The 24,071-nt window shown below is 41.9% G+C and overlaps 2 protein-coding genes across 4 annotated transcripts in view; both read left to right on the forward strand.

The window, feature by feature from the left end:
* The window catches only part of LOC139433008 (uncharacterized), a 53,392-nt gene extending 52,365 nt beyond the window's left edge, over positions 1–1,027 (forward strand). The window contains exon 3 of the mRNA XM_071201840.1: positions 38–1,027. Within this exon, the coding sequence (XP_071057941.1) occupies positions 38–935 (898 nt within the window). The 3' untranslated portion in view covers positions 936–1,027. The remainder of the gene's footprint in view (positions 1–37) is intronic.
* btbd11a (BTB (POZ) domain containing 11a) overlaps positions 1–24,071 on the forward strand; it is a 188,718-nt gene that overhangs the window by 114,725 nt on the left and 49,922 nt on the right. For all 3 annotated transcript variants that reach the window (XM_034075211.2, XM_034075214.2, XM_034075213.2), the window contains exon 2: positions 22,935–23,084. In XM_034075211.2, coding sequence (XP_033931102.1) covers positions 22,935–23,084 — 150 coding nt within the window. The remainder of the gene's footprint in view (positions 1–22,934; positions 23,085–24,071) is intronic.

The raw sequence follows: 24,071 nt of genomic DNA on the forward strand, positions 1-24,071 counted from the left end.
TTCACACATTTTTCTTTGCTTGTTTTTCCCTTCACAGATACTTGGCTTCCGGGGACTCACTGGTCAGCCTAGCATTCAGCTATCGCCTGGGATACTCTACTGTGACAAACTCTGTCCATATTGTGTATGCAGCCATTGAGAAGATAATGATGGAGAGGTTCCTACCCAGGCCAACAGAAGACACATGGAAGGAGGTCGCACAATGCTTTTGGGAAAAATGGAATTTCCCAAATTGCCTGGGAGCAATAGACGGAAAGCATATCGTCATCCAAGCACCACCACTGTCTGGGAGTCAGTACTTCAACTACAAGAAGACATTTTCCATAGTGCTTATGGCACTTGTTGATGCTGACTACAGGTTCCGAGTCATTCAAGTGGGGGACTTCGGAAGAACAAGTGATGGTGGGACGTATGCCGGATCTGATTTGGGGAAAGGAATGGAGACCAAAACTCTTCATGTTCCAACCAGCACCTCTCTACCTGATGCTGCTCACCTGGGTGAGATGCCATTCGTCATGGTGGGTGACGCAGCTTTCCCACTCAAGCCATACCTCATGAGACCATACCCTGGAAAGAACGTCACTCATCAAAAGAGGATTTTCAACTACAGACTGTCAAGAGCAAGGATGGTGGTGGAAAATGCTTTCGGCATTCTGGCCTCCAGGTGGAGAATCCTCCATCGCCGTATCAACCTGCTACCGAAAAACGTAGACACGCTAGTGGTGGCAGGATGCATCCTTCACAACTTCCTGCTTGCCCCTAGTGAAAACCAGAGGTTGCTAGATGAGGCAGAGCAGCAGGGTAGACACATGGCACCAGTGAGAAACATGGGAGGAAACAGGCCATCAAGAGATGCCTGTAACGTGAGGGAGGCTTTCTGCACCTTCTTCAACTCTCCTGAGGGCAGTGTGACTTGGCAGGATAGGATGGTGTGATTACTGGAACACAATAGTTATTACACCACCAAATCGATTGAAAAATGTGTTATTTTTTCATTCCAGAAAATTATAAAAAGCAAAAAAGTTATTGTACTACCATTTGCATTTATAAAAAAGTGTTCTTTATTTTTAATATGCTATGTTATTTCTTTTCAAATAAATTGTTTTGTCTGACAAATGATTCTTGTCTGTCCTCACAATGTATCTTCAGACTAGAAATGGAAGGACCACCATTTAAACATTATTGACAGTACTTTGTGTAGTTGTTATAACACTATACTCACATAGCTAAGTGAACTTCTTTCAATTATGTAAAAAAAATCTCAATTAAAGTGTAGTAGCCCTAGATTTGATTAATTACTGTACTATTGTACAATGGCACTTGTGCACACTACACAAATACTACAATACACCTCCAGAGGGAAATATTATTTTCTTAATTTTCAATTTTTCAGACAGCTATACTTTGCAGATTAAGATGAATAAAAAACAATTATAATAAAAAAAATTATTATCATTATAATAGGTTAACACAACACTGTATTGATCCCTGGGTGAAATTAACAAGCTAAAGTATAGTTAAAAAAACAGTATATATCAAAAAATAAATAAAGAATAATATAATATAGGTATACACATATATGTGTACATATAAGTGTATACATATGTACACATATATATATATACACATATATGTATACAGTTCATAGATATATGAAAATATATATAGTTATATCAACATAGGCATATGTTGATATAGGAAATAGGATCTTACTTTCTTGTGAAATGCAAGTTTACTGAAAAGCTATTAAATGACTTTCACAAGATTTGAAACTACTGAATGGCTCCGTACTGTACCTACAAATATTCATTAACATTAATGTGTTGGCTAATTAGTAGTTTTCACCTTCCACTCCACAAATTCCAGCAATTAAAAACCAGGACTTGTCCTTTCTGGTGTTGTCCTTGTAAAAAAGATGCGTTGTGTCATATCAAATCAAGTGTTTTTCCACTTCCAATAAAAAAACGTTGTCGTCCATTGTGCGTGTCGTTGTGGAAACGATGTAGTGATGTGAAGGGGGGTCTGCAAATTAGTTTATTTGGGGGGTGGGCCGAATGCTGTCACCGTTCCACTTCCTGCCCGACATTACCTTACGGCTGCGTCGCGTCGAAAAATAGACTTCAATCCTATTTCGAGCGGAGCCCAGCGGCGAGACGCTTCTGGGACGCTTCTGAGCCGTAACGCGCCGCGTCTGGTGGAATAGCACCCATTGACTAGAGTGGCCGCGATCCTTGCGGATGCCGCGGCGCAGCCGCAACGCGCCCGTAACCCGTAATGTGTGTATTGTGTTTGTTTCCCGGGGAAACCCTCACAAGAAACACCGGCTGTTGTTATGCCTGCTGTGACGTTAAATTGCCTCTTGTAATTATGCCTTTACAAGCTTAAAAGTTGTATTTATCATCTGAATTTGGCGAAAAAAGTTTAATATTCTTAAAAAGACTTTGTTTATTTGAAATCAGATGAAAACAAACTGTCACGGACCCTGCCGTGTTATCTATAATTACTACGCTTTTCATTCATAATGTCAGAGGGAGGGAGGGGGAGTGGCGCTGAGGAACAGCAAAGTGCGGGCGTGTTGACATTCCCCTTATTGTGGAATAAGGGGAATGCAGAGACTGGCTACAAGTGTTTTAGGTTCAAGTTAGACAACTAATGTCTGGGGTAGTGTTCATGACTTCATGTTTATGTCATTTTAATGGTTAATCTCAATACACACACATTTTCCGTGCTTTCCAATAGTTTAAAATAGCTTTATTCCACTGTTTAATAACCTGTTCAATACAAACATGCCACTTGTAAAAATGAAATAACATTTCTGTGAACTGATATTTGTTTAATGAGCTTATTAGAGGATGTTCCCATGTTTTGGGGATGTTCCCTTTGATTGTAAAATGTCAATGAAGATGTCAGACTTAGTATATTTGTTAATAATTACATACAACACATGGAATTTGTGTGTGCGTGTGTTCCAAGTGAATCTGCGGCCCCCTGGTGGCCAGTACATCAATTATGTGGCCCCCACCACCATCAAAGTTGCCCATCCCTGGGTTAGACTAAAAGAGATTCAATTTGCAAACAGAGATGACACAATTTGAGAAACTTAATGAAGCAAATGTTAAAAGTTATTGCCAGATAATTCATTTTATAATGTATAAATTAACTCAATTATCATACATTTACAAAATAATCCTTTTAGCAGTAGCTGTGTTTAATGTTGTGATTATATTTTTACTCAGCAGTGCACCTATCTGACAAGTTGTAAAGAAGAGCAAGATATATTATGCATCATCAATGTTATCCAAGATATCCTCATACATGTTCAGATGATGGCTCTCTCTATGGTATTGTTCTTCGGTTAAATGTGCATGATCTTCAATTTAACTGTCAACTAAAACTTTAACGCTTTGGTTTCTCTTCAAAATATGTGGTTTAGTTAATATGAATAAACTGGACATTCGTTAAAAACTTTGACATCTTGCTCTATGCAAGGCAAGGCAATTTTATTTATATAGCACTTTTCAGCAAGTGGCGATTCAAAGTGCTTTACAGATTAAAAAATGACTATACTTTAATAAATTGTATTACTTTATACTAGGGCTGCTCAATTAATCGTATTTTAATCGGAATTACGATTTTGGCTTGCAACGATTATGAAAACAACATAATCGAAATAAAACGATTATTTATTTCATTATTTATTTTTTTATTTAAATTTGATTTTTGGAAATTATTTTTTATTGGTTTTTCAGTTGAATTATACTTAAAGTTCAGGGTAATCAACTGTTAAAAACATACTGTTCCATTTTCTTTTTCAATAAATGGATGTTTTCAAAGTAAATGGATAATCCTTTTTAATAGTCGTGACATCAATTATTGACCCAAATAATCGAGATTATGATTTTTGCCATTATCGAGCAGCCTTACTTTACACTTGTGTTCATTGACTTAATGCCAAGATCTGAGGAGCTAATTGCATGAGTAAATCAATTACTAAAAGGATTGATTGCCAAAAGTCTTAATATAAAAAAAGATCCAAAATAAAATCATTGGCGTTTTCTCAAAACAGTCCTAATCTCATGATAATATCAACATTGGCAGATTCAAAAGATTTCCAGTATAAACCTCCCACTACTAAACAAGAATAAAGCTGTATTTCCATGATAGATCACCTGTGATCATGGGTTACATTGACACATTAATAAGCTTGTGCCTCATTTTATACTGGCAACTGTAATGATCACACACCTATTTTTTTGTGGAACACAGGAAAATTATTTCCTGCTAATGAGGCTCCTAATAAAGCTGATAGACTCCTGTTGATTGGAGTACTGAGCCCTCTGTTTGCTGTACTGTTGTGGCTGTTTATACGTTATTTGCACATAATATAAGATGTGAAGAGCAAACACCAGAGGGGAAGAAGGGGTAAACAAACCCTTTAGAAATGGGCGTTCCTCCACCCTGTCTGTCCGCGGCCGGCTGTACGTGCTGCTCAGACATATGGGGACCATCTGGTGAGGCGCAGGGATGTCAGGACATTGTGACGGGGCCATATTCTGGGGCCGAAAGTCAGGAGGGTTAGGAGAGGACAGACGGGCGACTGTTAATTACGCCGGAGCAGGTGGCCTGGGAATGGCAATGTGAGAAAAGCCGCAGCATGGTGGACACACAACAACCCTCTGCCACACACATACGGGATGATGCAAACACACACCTCCTGACACCACGCCGTCACTTCCGATCTAGGTTATATGAACAAGATGATGCAAAAATCTAAAATATGTTTTTAACAGTAAACGATGCAGGTCATTTTTTAATCATGTTATGAACAAATGCTTTTGATTCTTGTGATTATTACTGATGTACAATAATTGTCCCTAAAGATAGTCAGTTTTCTTCAAATACCTTCTGTCTGCGTCCTGCAGGTTCATTGTAGATCGCCCCCATGGTACTTCCACTCTCTCTCTTGATCCTTTCTGTCGGGCTCTCGTTGTTTCATCCTGGGATCAGAGCTCTGCAGGGATGTGTGAAAAGATCGGAGGCTAGCCGCTGGTCTCTGGTCAGCCACAGCTGTGTAACCTCAGCCTATTCTAACCCCCCCCCCCCCCACACAACCCTCCAACCAACCACAATGCCCTGCAGCCCGCTGACCTGCGATAACGCTGCATGTTCACAACAGCCATGTCTCCAACCTTTACATCACGGCGAACTCATATCGCCTCCAAATCCACTGCTGCCACACCAAATCTTCTGTGATTTTCTTTTTACTTTGGTCACGGTCTCTGATTTTCATGCCTTGTTTTGGAAAATATCCCCAAAGGAGATGGGACCGCTGTAGTAAATAGATAAATACTGTAACTGCCTCAAAGACCATCTGTGGGTGAAATGATAAGGTTTATCATTAGTAATTACTCAAGCCTTTATTATCTAGAGCTGCTTTCTATTATAGTCATTTGGGTATAAAGCCAAAATAAATGGGATATATGCCATTTAGCAAGCCCCTTCATAAAATAGGTGACAAATTAAGTGATGTATGTAAGAAATTATATTTGAAACCATTACCAGATCTTTATTAAAAATGTGTTAGCGACTAAGGTTTCTTTCTATCCTATACTTTCTTGAAAAAGAACCAAAATAATTGTATTCTTGTTTTTTCACTACCACAACAATCAGAGTACAACCCAACATATATCAACATGTTTAATATAGAAACATCAAAAGCAGAAATGGTATAAAGTAAATCTCTTACATTTTGTATTCAATATTGTAAAGATTCCCTCGATTAAAGGTATAGGTAAGTTTGAGAAACCGGCTGCACAGATGCACAGATGTCTTGGATGGAAACACCCTTGAACAAAGCCCAGGATGTAGCCAGGCCCCGAGTCGAGTGAGACCGCAGACCCGAAGGTGCTTGCAAATTCTGACTCGTATAGGCCAAAGCAATTGCCTCCACAATCCAGTGTGAGAGCTGTTGCTTAGTAACAGGCTTGCCCTTGTGAGGGTTAGCCCAGGACACGAAGAGTTGGTCATTAAGACGAAGCTCCTTTGATCCGTCCATATATGTGTGTAAAGCCCGGACTGGACACAACAGATCCTGCTGCTGCTCCCCGGAGGAAACCAGCGGCGGAGGAAATGCCTCAATGTCAATTGGGGTACACGAACCAACCACCTTTGGTGTAAAGGCAGGGTTGGGCTTCAACAACACTCTCGTTTGCCCTGGGGCGAACTGAGTGCATGAGGGATGTACAGACAGTGCATGGATATCGCTGACCCGCTTGGCGGATGCCAGGGCCAGTAACAGCACTGTCTTGAGTGACAGATGTTTCATGTCAGCTCCTCAAATGGGGTAATTCTGAGCCCATTTAAAACCACTGCCAGGTCCCATAAGGGCACCAGCGACCTGGAGACAGGGAGGAGCCTGCGAGCTCCCTTCATAAAACGGCAAACCAAAGGGTGTTGGCTAGCCGTCTTACCCTCAAAGTCCACATGGCATGCAGCAATAGCAGCCAGGTACACCTTGATCGTGGAGAAAGCTCTGTGTTTTTCGATCAAGTCCTGTAGAAATGATAAAATCACCCCGACAGGACATTGAAAAGAGATGTGTCCTTCTTGAAGGCACCACTCCTCAAACACCCTCCACTTACAGTCGTAAAGAGACCTGGTGGAGGAAGCTCTCGCACTCTGAATAGTGTTTATCACCTTCTGAGGGAGTCCCACTGTATTCAGATTGTACCACTTACGGGTCAGGCCCATAGTGCCCCGCGCTCTGGGCGTGGGTGAAGGATCGCCCACCCCGCCTGAGACAATCTGTCCCTGCGTGGTGGGGGCTGCCATGGCTGCCCGCACAACAGCTGATATTTCTCCGCCAGCCCGTACGTTGCGGGCTAGGGCGGAAACATCAGAGTAAGTGTGTGGCGTTGCTCCTTCACTCTGGCCAGAGTTGGGGGTAACAGAGCCAGGGGTGGGAACGCGTACAGAGGACCCGGAGGTCGATCGTGTACGAGTGCGTCCCCGCCTAACAGTGCGTTTAAATCGTGCATTAAAGAGAACAGCTGTCATTGAGCATTTTTTCTTTATGCAAACAGACTTAACGCGGCTCCGCCGTAACGCACCCACAGCGGACTCCCGATCCTTGGATGTGGAGTCCAGTCTGCATAGAGTGGTGCACCTCGGGACAGTAGTTCTGTCCCGAGGTGCATCACTCCCGGTACCTGTGTCGCTCTCAGAGAGAGGAGACGTCTGCCGCTCCAAGGGATCAGTTTGTGTGCCAGTGTGTGTGACTGGAGACAACGCAACCTCCCTTGGCGGTTCATACACGATATCGTGTTGTCTGTCGTCACGAGGACATGGTGTCCTCTGAGAGAAGGCAGGAAGCGTTTTAGGGTGGGGAACACCGCTAAAAGCTCCGGGTAGTTTACGTGTGCCCGCTGGAGGTCTCTGCTCTAGGGACCTCTCACCGGGCGACCTTCGTAAATACCCTATCAGCCTGTCTGACATGCGTCCGTGGTGACCACCTTCCGTGAAAAGACAGCACCCGTAGGCGCGTCCCGCACTAGAAAAGTCGGGTGTAGTGCCACTACGCATTACATAATAACCAATACTCTCCGCACGCCGAGAGAGAACCTCTCTCTCCAGAATATGGGTTGACTCTCCCTGGGTTTGTGAAAACAGATAAAGTATAACTGTTTTGAGAAGCCCAGGCAGATGTCGTGAGTATCTCCTGCTGTATGCTCCTTAGAGCCAGCTGAGATGTCACGCTTACGGCTCCGGCCGGCACTGCGCATGCGCGTGACGGAGGTGCCCTTACAGCTCCAGCCGGCACTGCGCATGCGCGTGACGGTGGTGCCTTCACAGCTCCAGTCGGCACTGCGCCTGCGCGTGCCAGTGGTGCCCTTACAGCTCTAGCCGGCACTGCGCATGCGCGTGACGGTGGAGCCTTCACGAACCCAGCCGGCACTGCGCATGCGCGTGGCGGTGGTGCCTTCACAGACCCGTTTATTATCCGCCTGTTGAGAGAGGCCGTAGCTGCTCTCAGAAGGGGATTTATAGTTAACGGACTGTTTATTGTTTTTCTTTTCATTTTTTTGAGCTGCGCCCTTGGCCGAAGCCTGGATGCGTCAGCGGAAAATGGTTTATTTAAACAACAAAGATGTGACATGTGTTTTATGCGGACTTGAGGATGACGTTGAGGCATCTCTCGAGGCAGCGGGGACACGTTTAGAGCCGGGGAAAGAACTTCCAGCTCTGTCACAGAGGGGAGAAGGAGGGGCTGTCAGGCTGCTCGCTTCTTCTTCCTCGACTGCTGGCCGAAATTCTGGGTTGGCTGAGCCTGGGCTGCAGCCGGAACCGGAGATTTTCTAGGCCAACTCGCCCTCGTCTCCTGCCTGGGCTGGGGACTCGGGGTGGGCTGCTGTCCTGGTACTTACTGGTACTAACCCTGCTACCTGGTACTCCTGGTAGCAGGGTTCGGTGCAGCTTGGGCGAAGGGCCGCTGTTGCGAAGGGCCGCTGTTGCAAAGGCAGCGGCTGGACCCCTCGAGGGAGACAGAGGTGGAGGGCCTCGTCTTCCTTCTTTTTCGACTCGCACTTCCTCTGCATGGAAGCGAGAGCGGAGCCGAAAATCCCCTCGGGAACGATGGGCATGTCAAGCACATCCTCCTTTTCCCGGTCTGGGAGGTTGGTGAGGTTGAGCCATCTAGCTCTTTCCTGCACCACCATGATCCCCATTACCTTGCCCGTGGCCTGGACGGCGCAGCGTTGGACACGGAGACAAATGTCTGTGACCGCGGCTATCTCGTCCAGAGTGGCCGGTCCGGGATTGCTCGACAGATCCTCACAGAGCTCCGCTTGGTACGCGGTTAGCATCGAGGAAACGTTCAGAGCCCTGGCGGACAATGCTGCGGCTCTGTAGGACCGTTCAGTCATGGTCGACGGGAATCGGTCCGTTTTTGCTGGCAGCGTGGGGTTCCTGCTTGGTGACGGGCCCATCCTCGGTAGGAGGTGGGCTGCCACCAGCGGTTCCATGGGCGGTATGCGGAGCAGGCCGAGCCTCTCCATGCCGTCACAGTCTAGGGAGGAGGCACCCTGGATTGGGGCCTTGTTGCTAAAGGGCCGGTCTCTCCACGAGACCGACACCTCATCCAACATCTCCGGGAAGACCGGAAGCAGTTGCCTCTTCGTCCTCGTTGTTTGGGGGAAATGTTTCCCCTCGTAACGGGACCTGGAGGTCTCCTTGGCCATTTCGGGCCACGGGATGTCTAGCTTGGACGCGGCGCGCTGACACACGGCCTGCAGGTCCATGCTTAGACAGGGCGAAGCTGGTGTGCTATCGCCCGGGAGAGCAGCCATCGCTCCCGGCTTTGCAGCCTGAGCCGATGACATGAAGATGTCGTCTTCCTGCTCATCCGAGTCAGACAGGAGGAACTCAGAGGTATCCTCTTCGTCCTCCATGTAGTCTAACTCTAGGACATCTTCCGCGGGTGAAACCATGGTGAGGTCCAGCCGGGAGCCCCAGCTTGGTAAAGCGTGGGGCCCCGTTCTCGCGTCTCTTGCCGCCACCGGTTCTCGGCCTTATATGGCGCGGGATTCCGGTTCTGCGGCTGCCGCTGTCGATGAGCCCCAGACCGACCCAGTGAGGGGCTCCATCTCTGCGGCGGACACCCTCGTGTCTTGATTGCCAGCCGGCAAACCAGTGGACATGAGGGGCTCCTGTCCCGACAGGCTAGCTTGTTGTGCTAAACTTCGGCGGAGGCTCTTCATAGTGAAGCGGGCACAATGCCCGCACGAGCCAGGGTTGTCAATGGCCTCCTGGGCGTGTTCCAGCCCGAGGCAGGACGAACAGATCTGGTGTGAGTCTGTGCCTGACACTTTCAACCCGCAGCCGCAGAGCCGAGCCTCCGAGTTCCTGACTCCTCTGGTGTGAGGGAGAGAGGCGTCCATCTTATTCGCTGCGTGGCGTGAAGAGGACCCGCTCGTAACAGGTACGTCGAGAGAAAAAATTGTTCCCAACCTGTCTTTAATCTGTAGAAAAAGGACGGTGTGGGTCTTTTTTCTCAAAGAATATTACCTGGTGTGGTAATATCCTTTTAATCCTTTTTCTCCTTCGTGGAAGAGAAAAGAAAAAAGTCCGTCCTCGCTACCGTGGTGTCGGCAGTGAGGGAAAACAAGCTAGCAGCAGGTGTGTTGCTAGCTTGAACAATCAAAACCTTACCTTAATTCCTGAGGAAGAATGGCGAGGTTGATTATAATACTAACTGGTGTGTTAGTACTATACTCTTCTGCGAGGCAGAATAGGGTAGCCGGCTAACGCCCGTCGACCGAAATTAGCTTTGGTTCAGTCTGTGGACTGTTAAGCTAGCCCGGCTACCATTAGAGATGTGCTCTGAAGCGAGAAGAGATGTTTGAATGACGCATGCGTTGTGGCGCAGGCTTTTTATAGGGGGTGATTTCCCCTGACGTTGACGTCAAGATCACCAGCCAATCAGGATTGGTGTAATGAGATTGATGCTTCTGTTTGCTCCGCGATGAGGCGCATCCCATAGTGAGACATCGAACGGAGTGTTATGAATGAGAACTCCTAAATTGGCCATATGACATTACCCTATTCAAGATGTTGAGTCAATGCATTTGTGTTTCCGTATCCCATGTTGTTTAAAATGTGCCTAAAGAATCTTATACCACTCGTACCAAATTTCATTGAATTTACATTTGAGGTGGACAAATAATCCCGCAATTTTTTTTTACAGTTTTAGCTAACAAATCATGGTATCATGGTCAGGCTGACGATCCTTAGCTGCGACATTTCATCAAACTAATATATAATTGTATGTACGTTTAGAAAAGTTGTCTTATTTATTAAGAGTTAAGGGCACAACAGTTAATAGTGTGTCAGTGCAAAGAACCCCAGTGGTGGCATCACATTTTAATATGGATAAATCTGAATTAGTGTAGCCACTAAAAACAGTGAGAAGATCACAGAAAAACTAAAACAAAAGAACTGCCCTGTGTGTTTCTTTACAGACGCACAACACAACAAGAAGCTGCTTGAAAAGACTGTGGCTTTCAGGGCCTTTGAATTGTTATGTAGCCTGGACTATAGGCGATTGTTTGATTCAAAGTACTTCGGAAGTGAGCTTCTTTTGTTTTCTTTTCATCCCTGAAGATGTTGTTTGTCTTCCTCTGGCACGAGGAACACGCCTGAATACAAGCTGTAGAAGGCTGAACATTCGAAGCTGCTCACAAAGTTTGCTTGAAAAAGAAACCAATGTGCATATTGTCTTTATGCATGGTGAAATGTACTTGAGTAAGATTCCAGCTTTTTCTGAATATACTCCTCACTGTCACTGTCAGTGCAAACTATTGCTTACACTCCCATGATTTGATATCAAAAAGAAAACATATTGTTTCCATTGGCTGATTTTCTTTTTTCAGTGTCAGACATATCCATCCCTTTTACACAGTTTATTTAGTTGAATACACATTTGTCATGTTGTTTCAAAGAGTAATGTTGATTTAAGAGGTTTTATTCTTGTAAAGTCGACTACTGTAACAACAAGGTGTAAAACTTGGTTTTTATCTCATTAAGGTTGGTAGCGATGTTTATGATAATTTTATTGTTGATGTTTTTTTATTCTGGCACGAAGAGATCCCTTTGAAAAAGCTTTGAAGAGCACCAGACATATTTGAATTTCTGAACAAATCTGAAATATGAATGTTTCAGGTTTTTATTGATATTGAATTTGTTGTTGCCTGGCGGCTGAACTTGTTTAATGTTTTTTGCTGATGAACTGTTTTCATTACAACAAAGTTGTACTGGAACTTTCTGTTAAAGATTTATCATAAAGAGAACGAACCGTGGGATAATCAAATTTTCAGCATCAGTAGTGAATTTGAGTGAGGTAAAAGGTTTAATTCAAAGTAGAACATTCAGTTTTGAACATATGTTAGAAATGATGAGTAACTACATGTGTAAAATACGTAAAAGGTTTTTGGGTTCAGTTTCTCGTTGTCAGACCACTTAATGGCTCCACTGTTTTTCCTTCCTCTTTACACGCCGGCTGATATCTTTGTTGGTCTGATTGCATTACTCTGCCTCCTCTCCCCCAGAGATTAGGATGAGTCACACAGCTCCATTGAGAACAGACAGAACTGCAGACCACTCGTTTGGGATATATATAATCTGCATAATGCAAAAACAACAAACTGACTGACAAGATGGGCGAGACACAAAGGTGTGTGGCTGTGTGCTTATTTAATTTCCCTCTATGATGCGGCTCTGAATGGAGATTGTAAAATAAAGCAAGGCATCTGGCGAGCCACCTGCAGTCCATATTTCTTGCCGTGATAAAGATGCCCAAAGGATGAAGGATTAGCCTCTTCATAATGTTGATCGCTGCAGATAGATTAAGAAACAACAAAGCCTTCGAAGATCATACCATGTTCATGTTGTGGGGGTTTACTGAATTATAACGTAGAACATATGGATTTATAGGATGAAATACTAAGGTTTCAGCTCACCTGATGTTTCATTTTCTTTGGAAATTGTGTGTAAGTCCATCTGGTGCAACACTTTTCTCCATAAAAATCTCTCCTGTAATGCGTGATATCTGTAGCTATTATGTTGAGCGACAAGTGAAGGGAATTATATTAAGGGGTTTTAATGTTATCAAGGGAGCTTTAATACTATGTGGTCAACAGGTCAGGTTTTATAGATTTGACTCATTAATCTTTATTTTCTGTCAGAAGAAGGTTTTCTCTACCTAGACATCCTTGAATATCATCAGGCCACTGAGAATAAGCTTGTGAAGTGCTTTACATGTATATTATGTTATTAGTGAATGGGTTGATAGACAAATACTGCTACTATTTGAGCTGTAGTTTTTTTCACTTCATTTCATAGGACAATTTTACTTTTCCCCCCATTACAATAGCTATAGTTACTACTTACACTGCAGATCTGACATAAAAAACACAAACTAAATAAAATATGACGCATACTCTTCAAGCACCACTAACAATACAACATGTAAACACAGATATAACATTTTTGTAAAGAGCCATTTTGCATACTTCTAAAGTGCTAGTTTGAAGCACATCTTCAGTTGTAGAGATGTGTGGAAACTTTCTTTCAGGACTGTTTTCTTGAGTTGTTTGAGGGCACACACATGCAGAGAGGGTTTTCAGTGGATGAGCATATGCTGTAAAACCTTTCCAAGTAATCACATCTGCATGTTTTCATTACATAGCCGGAATCATTTATTTGTTTTGAGATATTTATGAGGACGTGAGGGCTCATCTTGTTGGAAGATATTACACTGACTCGAGGAGAGGGGAATCTTTCACTGGAATGGAGTGATGGTAAACAGTGGAGCATTCAAATGCTAATGAGCAGATTGAGAAATGTTGAGGTTATTGAGCAGCAATTGAAGATTAAACAGGAATACAGCTGTTAAACCACACCAGCAGCCCCATGAGGCTGAAGCTCTTATTACACAATAACAGAAATGTTTCTATTCTCTATAGCAGGGGTGCCCAACCAGTCGATCGCGAGGTCTGTCTAAAAATAGAACAACAATATTCTGTTTTATCGTTAATGTCCTGATAACATAATCGTCCTGTGCCAGAATAATGCACTTGAAAGCATCAAAGCTTTGTGATTGATGATGTAGGCTAATATGAATGATAAGTGCGACACGTCGGCGTCTTCTCTGCATACGGCAGTTTAAACTGTATTTCCTTTATCCTGTAATATGACTTGAGAGATTTAAACTCCGCACACTGAGTTGATCTCTTTTCTATAGACGCCGGAGGCGGGCAGCGTCAGGTAAAAAAAGTTGTTTAGCCTTCCCAAACCTGAGCCTCACGCCTATGTGTGTCAGTCACGTTCTTGCGAAACACATGAAGTCTTTCAAAGACGGCGAAGTTGTGAAAGAAGCATTCCTGGAGGCTGCCGACGCACTTTTGTGGGACAGTAAAAAAAAAAAACAGAAGCATTTCAACAGGTTTTTGATATAATAAAAACTCAAGTTAGATACCGTTATTAATCAGCTGTAAGTTTTAGTTTGTTTGAACTTATTCATTATAATTATTGAACAAAATATAAGAATGCAAACTTAAATTGATTATAGTCTATTATCAATTCAGGTTAAGAAGCTAGTGTTGCTTGCATCCTATTTTAAAGGCATTTATTTTTATACTCGACTAAAATGCAACAAAAAAGGGTTTGATTCTATTAATTTTGTCTTTTTTATTGCACTTTGGCAGCAGATTCCTGTGTAGCTTCAGATCTGAGTTGTCTTATTAGTAAGCCTAATTTATACTTTTGTAGCAACACTATTTTTATATAATGGCAAAGAAAGGGTTCAGCGTCTTTTCTTTTTTCCTGTGTCATATGTGGCAGCACTGTTCAATGTTTCTTGAAAACATTACCCACTGTAGTATGTGACCTGTGAATAAACTCCAACTCTGTATCAACAACACTGTTGTGTAACTTCAGTTAAATACTTGTATGTGTGTAGATTAGAAAGAGGTAAGATAAAGGATCTGCAGTATTTGATGAAGTATTAATCGTAGTTTTATACAAGTAGTGTGTATTTACCTGGTAGTAGGCTGTCAGTAATGGCTACGCCTCTCTACTTGGACTGGTAGATCTCGGCAGACTGGCAACTTTAAAAAGTAGCTCTCGGTTCAAAAAAGGTTGGGCACCCCTGTTCTATAGTGTCAATTCTTACACTTAGTATGTGATGACAAGCGTCCAAGTTAGACTTGATTGTTGTATTGCCAAGTGATACACTTACTATACATCCCCCTTAGCAGGAATTACAAAAAAGTAATCCAGGAATTGTTGTGAAGAATGTAGAGTCGATATCCATTGGACAGTTGACGTAATGACATGGTAAAATACAACAGTTATACTATCATTTCACCCAAAGATAGAAAACGCCAACCTTTTTTTCCACCGTTGTATGCAACCTTTAATTTGTTTTGCATATACTTCCTGGGTTGTGTTTTTTGTGCCCACATTACTAAAGAGCTCCTGTCCAATCAGAGGCATGCAGCTATTTCCTTTTTTAATTTTTCTAATATAGTTTAGGGATTGTAACTGTAAGGAAAATGGGTGCGTTTGATATATTGCACTTAACAGATTTTCCATGGTTCATTGTCACCTTCACGGCTTTGCTTTTATATCCGAAACGATAAAAAGAAAGAGAATTTAGGTTTGAAATCAAGTTAGGAGGTGGTAACATTATGTAGTCATAGACTGAGGTTTAGGGAAAGTGGTGTGAAATGAACCATTTCAACAATTCCAGTCTCTTTGTAGTGGAGGCTTTTGGGGATTGAGGTAATGGAAATCTATTTATTCATAGTTCATCCAGCGTCCTTACCGACAAACGTTTCTACTTCCCTAAATTGCTAGCATTCTGCATAAAATGTAGCTCTATTTGAACAACACTTGATACATCAAATACATCTTGCCTCTGAGAGAATGAGACATCTTCCTTTAAATCAGAATCAGAAACGGATTTATTGCCAGGTAGGTTCACACATACAAGGAATTTGACTTGATGTCATGTTCCATACATAAAATATATAACAACAAATCTTTAAGGACACTGTAATAAAATATAGTTAAATAGCAATAAAATAAAGCAGTAATTTACAGTGAAATAGAGTGCAGTGAATATAGAATATGAGATAAGAATATGTGCAGTAAGTAGTATTTGAGCTTTGTGTGCATTAATGTAATGCATAATATAGTCTATTAGGGCTTTCACACCAACGCGATTCCCGTCCTAGTTCCGTGCTAAAGCTTTTCTGATTCGGAACCGGTTTTTCTTTTCAGCCCCCGTTTTGTTCACACCACCCAGAGCCTGACTAGTGCTACCGCTGCTGCGTCATGACGCAGTGTTTCCCTTTATGCTCACGTCATCGCCACGGAGGAGCACACAGCCTCTGTGAGCGAGCGAGAGAGAGAGAGAGAGAGAGAGAGAGCACACTTATCTATTTAATATAATTGTAAAAAATAAAGTAATAAATCATTCCAATGTGTACTATAGGAAAGTAAAACAAAACAAAAGTTTGAAAGGGGAGTGATTAGTAAAATATGCATAAATAAAAAGAAAGAATGCTAACTAGGTAACATAAGATAAGAATAAACAAGTTTAAATGATTTGTTATTGGTTGATCATATTCTAAAGATGTTTGGATTATTGAAAAGTATACAGCTCTCTTTCATATGAGTGTTGAGAGCAGTATCCATACATTCATTTTGTGCTCAAAGTGTACCAGATTGATGCATTTAACTTCAACATTTAAAAAAAAGTTGGATGCACGTGAGGGCACCTTCATAAAAGCTAAAGGACCTTCATGGCACCTCATTTAGGTGAAAGCATGCTGAGACTTCCATTATGAGCTGCTCCCACGCTGTGTGAGAAAGATAATTGTGACACTTTGTATGTCTTCTGTCTGCAGAGTGAGCAGGCGCTGAGAAATAAACCTTTATAACTCCTAACTGAGCTATTAACCCTGATGTAGTGGAGTTGCCCTGTGATTACTGTCACCATGAGAAGACATCCGTACATACAGTACATGTACAATACTGGTAATCAGCGCTGGTGAAGACTGAAATAATAGATAACAAGAGAAACTCTGGTTTATGATAGTTTAAAGGTCATTTATCTTGTATAGTTGCGACCAAGAACTTCCCGAAAATGCAATACTTATTGTACTATTAGAATTGGCCCTACTTTAATGCTAGATATCCAGAAATGTGTTTTTCTATTTTCCTTTTCCTATTTGTAAAAAAAGCATGCACTGGCTATGTTTTTTTACAAAGCCTGTGAAGTCCCAGAAGATTACATCTGGTTAGGGTAACCCAGCGGCCACAAATGATTACCTTGTCCACACAAATTATGTATCTAAGAGGTGTTATTAATAAGTGTGACACACGATTATGTCATCTACCGATCTAATGCTTTTGCAAATATTGTGTAAATATATTACACATGACCTTGACCGAGTCTCAAACTACGCCATTCATTGAAAGTCCTTGCATTTTGATTTAAGGAGGTGTTAGATCCCTGTTTGCATGACTTTTAAAAACTTTATTTAATAACTTCTATCAATGAGGGAATTGTGTTTGCATAAAACAAAAAACTCCATATTTTCTTTACCCGTTAAAAAAAGCATCATCTTTTGGGACTTTGGGGTATCGTTACACAGCATTCAGAGTGTGGATTTATTCTACAAAACGTTATAAGCGTGTCCATATAGCTATAAGTCTATAGTGTATAGGCTACACATATTATTGTGAGTCATTATGATTCAGTTGCTGACATCAAAAATCCCTGTGGTCTATTTTTGTGTAAAGAGATACGGATGCAGGTGAACATTGAAGCTTTAAAAATGAAATGTTACGTGTAATTATACGCTCACATCGTAGACATTAATGCACATTGGGGCCCGATTGGATCTAGTGTTGTTCATCGCCCACCAAGCTGCTCCCTGCTGCCACCCCCCCCTCCCTCTGTGTGGGTCATGGATCTGCAGCTGACATTTGCAGTTAGCCAGTTGGGTCGGCCGCTTAATCATTTTGGCCATTGCACCGCTAATGTGGTCTGAGTCCCAAGTACATTCATTCATTATTGATGAGAGAATAAATGTCTCTCTGGTATACAGCAATTACCCAACTGTATCAACCCGCAGCGTTGATGGGATGCTTTTTGTTGGATGGCTGGTCATCCATGAGGCGGATACGTGGCTCCAGGGCTTCGAGCACACAGAGAGTTCTCTCGTGTGTGTGCTTTTCCTTACAGTAAAAAAAGACAGAAAAATAAATGCTGGTTTTTTCAGCTCAGGCATTCAGTCGCTTGTTGCCATAGCAACTACCTGTTCATATTCAGGCAGAGTTTTCTCACCAACGATGGAGGGGGGGGGGGACACTTATCTCACAACAGAAAAATCTATTGGACATTCCTGCAGAAAATAATCGAGCTGAGCCATGTGTTCTACGGGTGAATAGTGCGGAATTACCTGCACATGTTGGCACTCGTGTTTAATGGGGCCATTGACCTTGACTTGTCCTTTCTCGAGTAGAAGTGTATCTGTCTGTGTGGCTTTTAGCAAATAAAAATGTCTTCCAGTCCTCATCAAGCTGTTCGCTTCGTATTGGCCAGTCATTTCCTTAAGAGTTGCAGCAGTGAAGTCTCTGGAGGAGATTGTTCAAAGGTCGGGCATTAGGGGATTGAGCTTTCTTTGCTCTTGACTGGTGAAGCCATTCAGACAAAGGATTGGCTGCCTTTCCTAAAAAGGGATGGCATTGATCACGAATCCCATTATGCCCAGGGCTTGATCTCCAAGAGGCCAGACAATCCTTTCTGCCATTTCTCTTCTGAAAAGACCTTTTTTAAATGGAGCTTTTCTAATGCAAGAGACAGGAAAGTCTGTATAATGGCCTATCCATTACACGCACATGCATTGGCCCGTGCATATAAAACCACATACTTAAGAGCCAGATGTAGACTGGAAGCGTTAAGCCAATAAATAAATTAGTCAATCGACAGAAAATAAACGTACTCAATGAGCAATTAGATGTTTCTTTGTTTTAGGTGATAAAGAAAATTGGATTTAGGTATGTTTGTCTAACAAATTAACAATAAAAAAAAAACATCACCTTGGCTTTTTTATACATTTTTGAGAAAGACAGTTTGAGGACAAAACTATTAATAGAGAAAATAAATTGCTGATAAGTTTATATTACAATTAGCGTTATTTATTAAGTATTATAAGTGACACCATTAGATTTAGATTGACTTGAAAATATCAGCAGCTGAGGTAAAATGACACCTGATGCAATGTTTTAAAAAACTTAAAACAAGACTATTTGTTTGCGTAATGCACACAAAAAAACCGTTTTGTTTCAGGTATAGTAAAAGAGCTCCAATTCAAAAGTGCAAGGTGTACCAGTAAACCAGCAGGGTGTTATTCCCTGTTCAAAAGTCTACTGTCACTCCTATGAACTTCTGAAGTTGGAATAAAAGTGTCTTTGGTGGATGGATCTGGAAAAAACTTTAGCTGTAGTTTTAATAATGCTGTCAGACTTATAGGGACTGTAAAGCTGATTGTCTGGCTATCATTTCAGCTGAAGGATCGCAAACTTCTCTCATAAAAGCTTTTCCAAACCTTCTGATGAATGCTGTTAAAATTCTCCATTATGAGGCTGAAAACATGGCTGTTTTTCTCGAGTCCCTTGTCGATTGATTCTCAGACATTCTCAAGGTCATTAGCTCGTATGCCTGCAGGTCAGGCTTGCATCCATCTCCATCAAGGTTCAGTAAACACTGCGTAATGATTTGTTAGAAGCTTGGCAGCCTTCAGTCCACTGAACTCACCGACCACCTCAGCAGCAGAAGAAGAACAGAAACAAACAGATTCATTTTATTTATATTAAATACAATTGGTTTCATTTGCAGTTTCTTGCAGAGAACAGAGAATGGACGACACTCCAATACTGTCCTTTTAAATATGAAGCTTGAGCATACAGACAGTTAGCTTAGCTTAGCATAAAGCAGTTGGAAACAGCTAGCTTAAATCTGTCAAAAGGTAAAAAACACAACAACCAACATCGAAAGTTATACTGTATAGGATTTGATCATGATAAAAAATTATCACAATAAAATAAAAATTGGTCAATTTCCATTATCAGGATTATCGGGAATATTCTGAATAGTTAATTTCAATAATCTGTAGCTGTCTATCATTGTTGAGAATTAAAAAATGTGTGTTTAAAAAGAAATATAGAAATAATACCACTTAAGAAATAACAGAGCCACACAAACAGGGGACCTTATAATTTCTGATTACATTATTTACATTTTTCATGATGTTCATAAACAACAGATGTCCAATCTATGATGCGAAAAAAGTAAAGTTTCTTAACAAAATGTAAGAATTATTCTGAAACATACCTGGTGTGTGAACCTCGCTCTTGTCGGTTGAGAAATTGCTTCATTAACACGGCAGGGAGGGGGCTTTAAATCTGGGAAATATCAAAGGGTAGCATATTTTGTTTTAAAGGTCCAAGCTGTGCGAGATGTATTGATTGCTTTGTTCTGGGCTATGTGAATTTATTTTAAGTTTCCATCCTTTTTCTTGGAAGATGTGTTTTTTTTCCCCGTACAGACAGCTGTTGTTTGCAAATACCTGCAAATATCCTCTACATTATTTATGAGGACTTGCACGAGGCGACTCAGGGGAAATTGTTTCTCGCTCGGATCTTAAAGTAGTCTTGTCGCTCTGACCCAGTCTCTGCTATATCCGCCTGACAGCAGATGAGGGAGCCCCAGAATAGAAAACACAGGTCATACTGTATCAGTTTATCTGGGATTGGGCTTCTCAAGTATGATATATAAACACCTCCCAACTCGGGGGAATTGCCTCGGGGGTCACAGGAAGATGTTGTTGAAGTGACTCAGAAATATATATATCTCATGCTGCTTCAAATTTTTTAGTCAGCACCCCTCCATCCCCGCCTCCGACTGACTTCTTTCTCAACTCTGATGTTTATTACTCAAACAGCTCCTTCGATCAAATATTCCTGCTTGGATTTTTTCAATCAGGAGGAGCCAAGTGAGATCACATGTTGAGGGAGTGGAAGGTGCGGAGAGGGAGCTGCAGACTTGTTTATATGTCTTGATCTGACAGGATGAATAATTCAGCAAAGGGTTCCCTGGCAGCCCGGGGTTATATTAAACAATAGTTAGGGCAGTGGGGGAGATCAAGTTGGGGTGATGGAAACGATGGGAGGCCTTGATTGCGGAAAACACTGTGAATTATTCAACATGTTTCCCCTCAAAAATCACAGTCTCTGGCCATGAATGCAAATATAGTTGTGATGATTAGAGGAGACTGCTCTGCTGCACCCTGGGACAGGAGATGGATAGCTTTCCTTTTTGGAGGAATCTTGATTTGCTTTCCGTTACTCTGAAGTGTTCTTTCAGAATTATTTGGGCTTTGCTTTCCCTGGAAACGTGAGTGCTAAGCATATTGCAGCATTGCAACACAGACGTGATGTTTGCTTCGCAGTTTTCACATTTTGATTTTCGAAAAATGTTCCGTTTGTAAAACCGATTTGCAGGTCAAAAGACAAGATGTAAAGATGAACTGGGCCAAATGTAGGTGCATGTTCAATTTGTAAAGGTCTTGGTTACATAAAACCATTTCAACAGCACTATCTATATTTTAGTGTGAGGTAGCTCCAAATCAAACTTGGAAAAGAGTCATTTAAATGCTATTGGAAGAAAAGTTAAATGTATAAAAAGTTGTGGTTATATCCAGAGGTGGAAAGTAACTAAGTACATGTACTCAATTACTGTAATTAAGTACACTTTTTATGTTCTTGTACTTTACTTGAGTACTTCCATGTTTTGCTACTTTGTACTTCTCCCCCACTGCAATTATTCAATACCTTTAGTTACTTCAAATATTTGGATTAATGATGTGAAATATAATTCACCAACTACCCTGCAGGATACAAAGTCATACAATATTCTGAAATAGACCAATTTGTATATTAAGTACTTTTACTTTTGGTACTTCAACTGATGCTCATACCTTTTTGTAGTTTTACTTGAGTAACATTTTGAATGCAGGACTTCTACTAGTATTTCTACACACTTTTACTCAAGTACAATATCTGAGTACTTCTTCCGCCTCTGTTTACATCCAAATATGTTCTCCTTCCTGCTAATCACCAAGCACTGCTTAGAGGGTGGTCTTCGCTTCAAAATATAGAAATGCTCAAACAAAACATCGACTATGTTTCAATTAGTTCCGTTTGAGACACACCCAAATAGCAGCTGTTCCATCATTACAGTCCAGTGGTTAAACAGTAATAGAAAAATCTCTTGTTATCATTATCGGAGGCTCCAAATAAAGCTGACCTCAGGGAAAAGGCTGTGGGAGGAAGAGGACTGGGGAATACTGGAATTCTGGGGCTGCTCACTGTGGGGGGAGGACATGTTGGGAGGAATCTGCAGCTGGAGTGTTTGGTCTGACATGCTGGCCTCACACAGACAAATTGACTGAGTTCCTCCATGTTGTAATTAGTGTTTGCTGGGAAACGGCGGATCCCCCTGCGCCCTGTCGTTTTTAGGATTAGCACTCGGCGGGCTGTTGCTTCCCGTTTTCCTGTAGCAAAGAAAAACTCAATATCCCATCCGTCACAAGTCTCTCCCTGCAGCTAAACAAAGGCTGGCTGCACTAACACCACCTCAATGGATCCATCTTCGTCAGCCAGCATCATCTGCTGGGCCTTGTTTGCAGAGAGGGGGGGGGGGACACAGAACACACCTGCGACCACATGGAAATAAACATTGCAACAACGTCACACTTTCAATTCACAGTAGAAACAAATGTGGATCTCCGCCCAATTAGAGATCGAACTAGGAACAAAAAAATGGACGTAAAGCCAAGAGGAGAGTGAAATCAAACATTTTATTTCAAAAATGTTGAGCGATGCTGCTATTGCAATCATTTTGATGTTATGAATAATTCTTTATGTAATTACTCAGCTTCCAATTCATTGAAATGTTGTGTTTATGTTTATAACCGCAGTTTCCTGTTAACCTGCAATTTCTTCCCTGCTTTACATCACACATGTATCCCCTCTTCTGATGCTCAGTCTAAATGTTGTGTTTCATCCAGCTTACTTGCTCTGTTTAGAACATCAAACTAAAAGTGCTGATTTATGTGTTCCCCCCTGCTTCAGTAGACTTTTTTTCCCAGCCTGCATTCCTCTGTTGTTTCACAGCGTTGATGATTAATTTGACATCAGCTAAATAATAAGTGGGAGGCTGCAATGTGCTGCAGATAAAGAGATGTTAATATTCACCAAAAGCGTGTGCATAAATGCTTCCTGTCTGTGCTCTCTTTGCCCTGCAGGTGTGCTGAGCCTGCCCGAGAGTTTGAACCTGCACCGAGACCAGCAGCGCTCGGGGCGGGGGGGCGAAGGTCAGGGCTACTCACAGGCCGAGCTGCGCACGCTGGAACAGTCGCTGCTCGCCACCCGGGTGGGCAGCATCGCAGAGCTGAGTGAGTACAGAATCATCAGTGTACCCAACACAGTGCCATTTAGAGACGTGACCAAACTCACATCCACCTCTATTCCAAAATATTGAAGATAGCTGCAATAACTTTTTCTATCGAGAGCAAGGGAATAGAACATGGACATCAGCTAATTATGAAACGTTGGTCACATGATAACAGGAAGTCATTTATATGGCCGGAAGTCACTCACATTATCTTCAGCATCAGATGTGAATGGCCCTGTGCTTTGCTAAGTAAATGAACTAAGTTGCATTCTACCACTGCATACTTTCCTCAAGGTGTACAGTTCAATATGCGACTCTGGTTCTTACTTCTCATTATATTTACCTTATGGAAGCACAAAAAACGGACTGTTCAAAAATCTATTTTCGTGTACAGTGCTGTGTTTCTTTAACAGCATTTTTACATGTACTGTACATGTTGCCAAAAAAGAATGAAAATGCCCGGATGACACTGCAATTATCTGAGGTAATGTTGCCAACGTAAATCCCGATAATGGTTGCTGAATAAAGAGTGCTATACTAGGTAAGATATTTAAATGTTGATTCCGATGATCTTAGATGCAGTAACCTTCTCAGAAACATTTGTATGGAAAGTCGTGATTGCATAAGACTCGAAGTGTAGCAAAACCATCCCCAGAGATGATGGATGACATTTAATTGCTCCCTTTGGCATTTGAGGTATGCAAACCCAATCGAAAGTCACAACTAATAAGATTAATCTAATGTGTAGGAGATCACAGACATTTAATTCTCTCTCTATAAAACAGGCTAAGACTGATGTTTTTCTTTGATGATCAAACGCCATCCTTTAGTGGAGCCTTAAACCTGAGATAAAACCCGCCTCTCTCAGAGCTGCCAACACATATTATACAGATTTAAATGTTAAACCTTGTTCTACCCTGCGGAAGTATCCTAAAACGGCATTAAATAGTGAAATTCAAGACATTAAATATTGAACTCTTATATATGA

This window comes from Pseudochaenichthys georgianus, chromosome 23, assembly GCF_902827115.2.
Source record: "Pseudochaenichthys georgianus chromosome 23, fPseGeo1.2, whole genome shotgun sequence".
NCBI lineage: Eukaryota > Metazoa > Chordata > Actinopteri > Perciformes > Channichthyidae > Pseudochaenichthys > Pseudochaenichthys georgianus.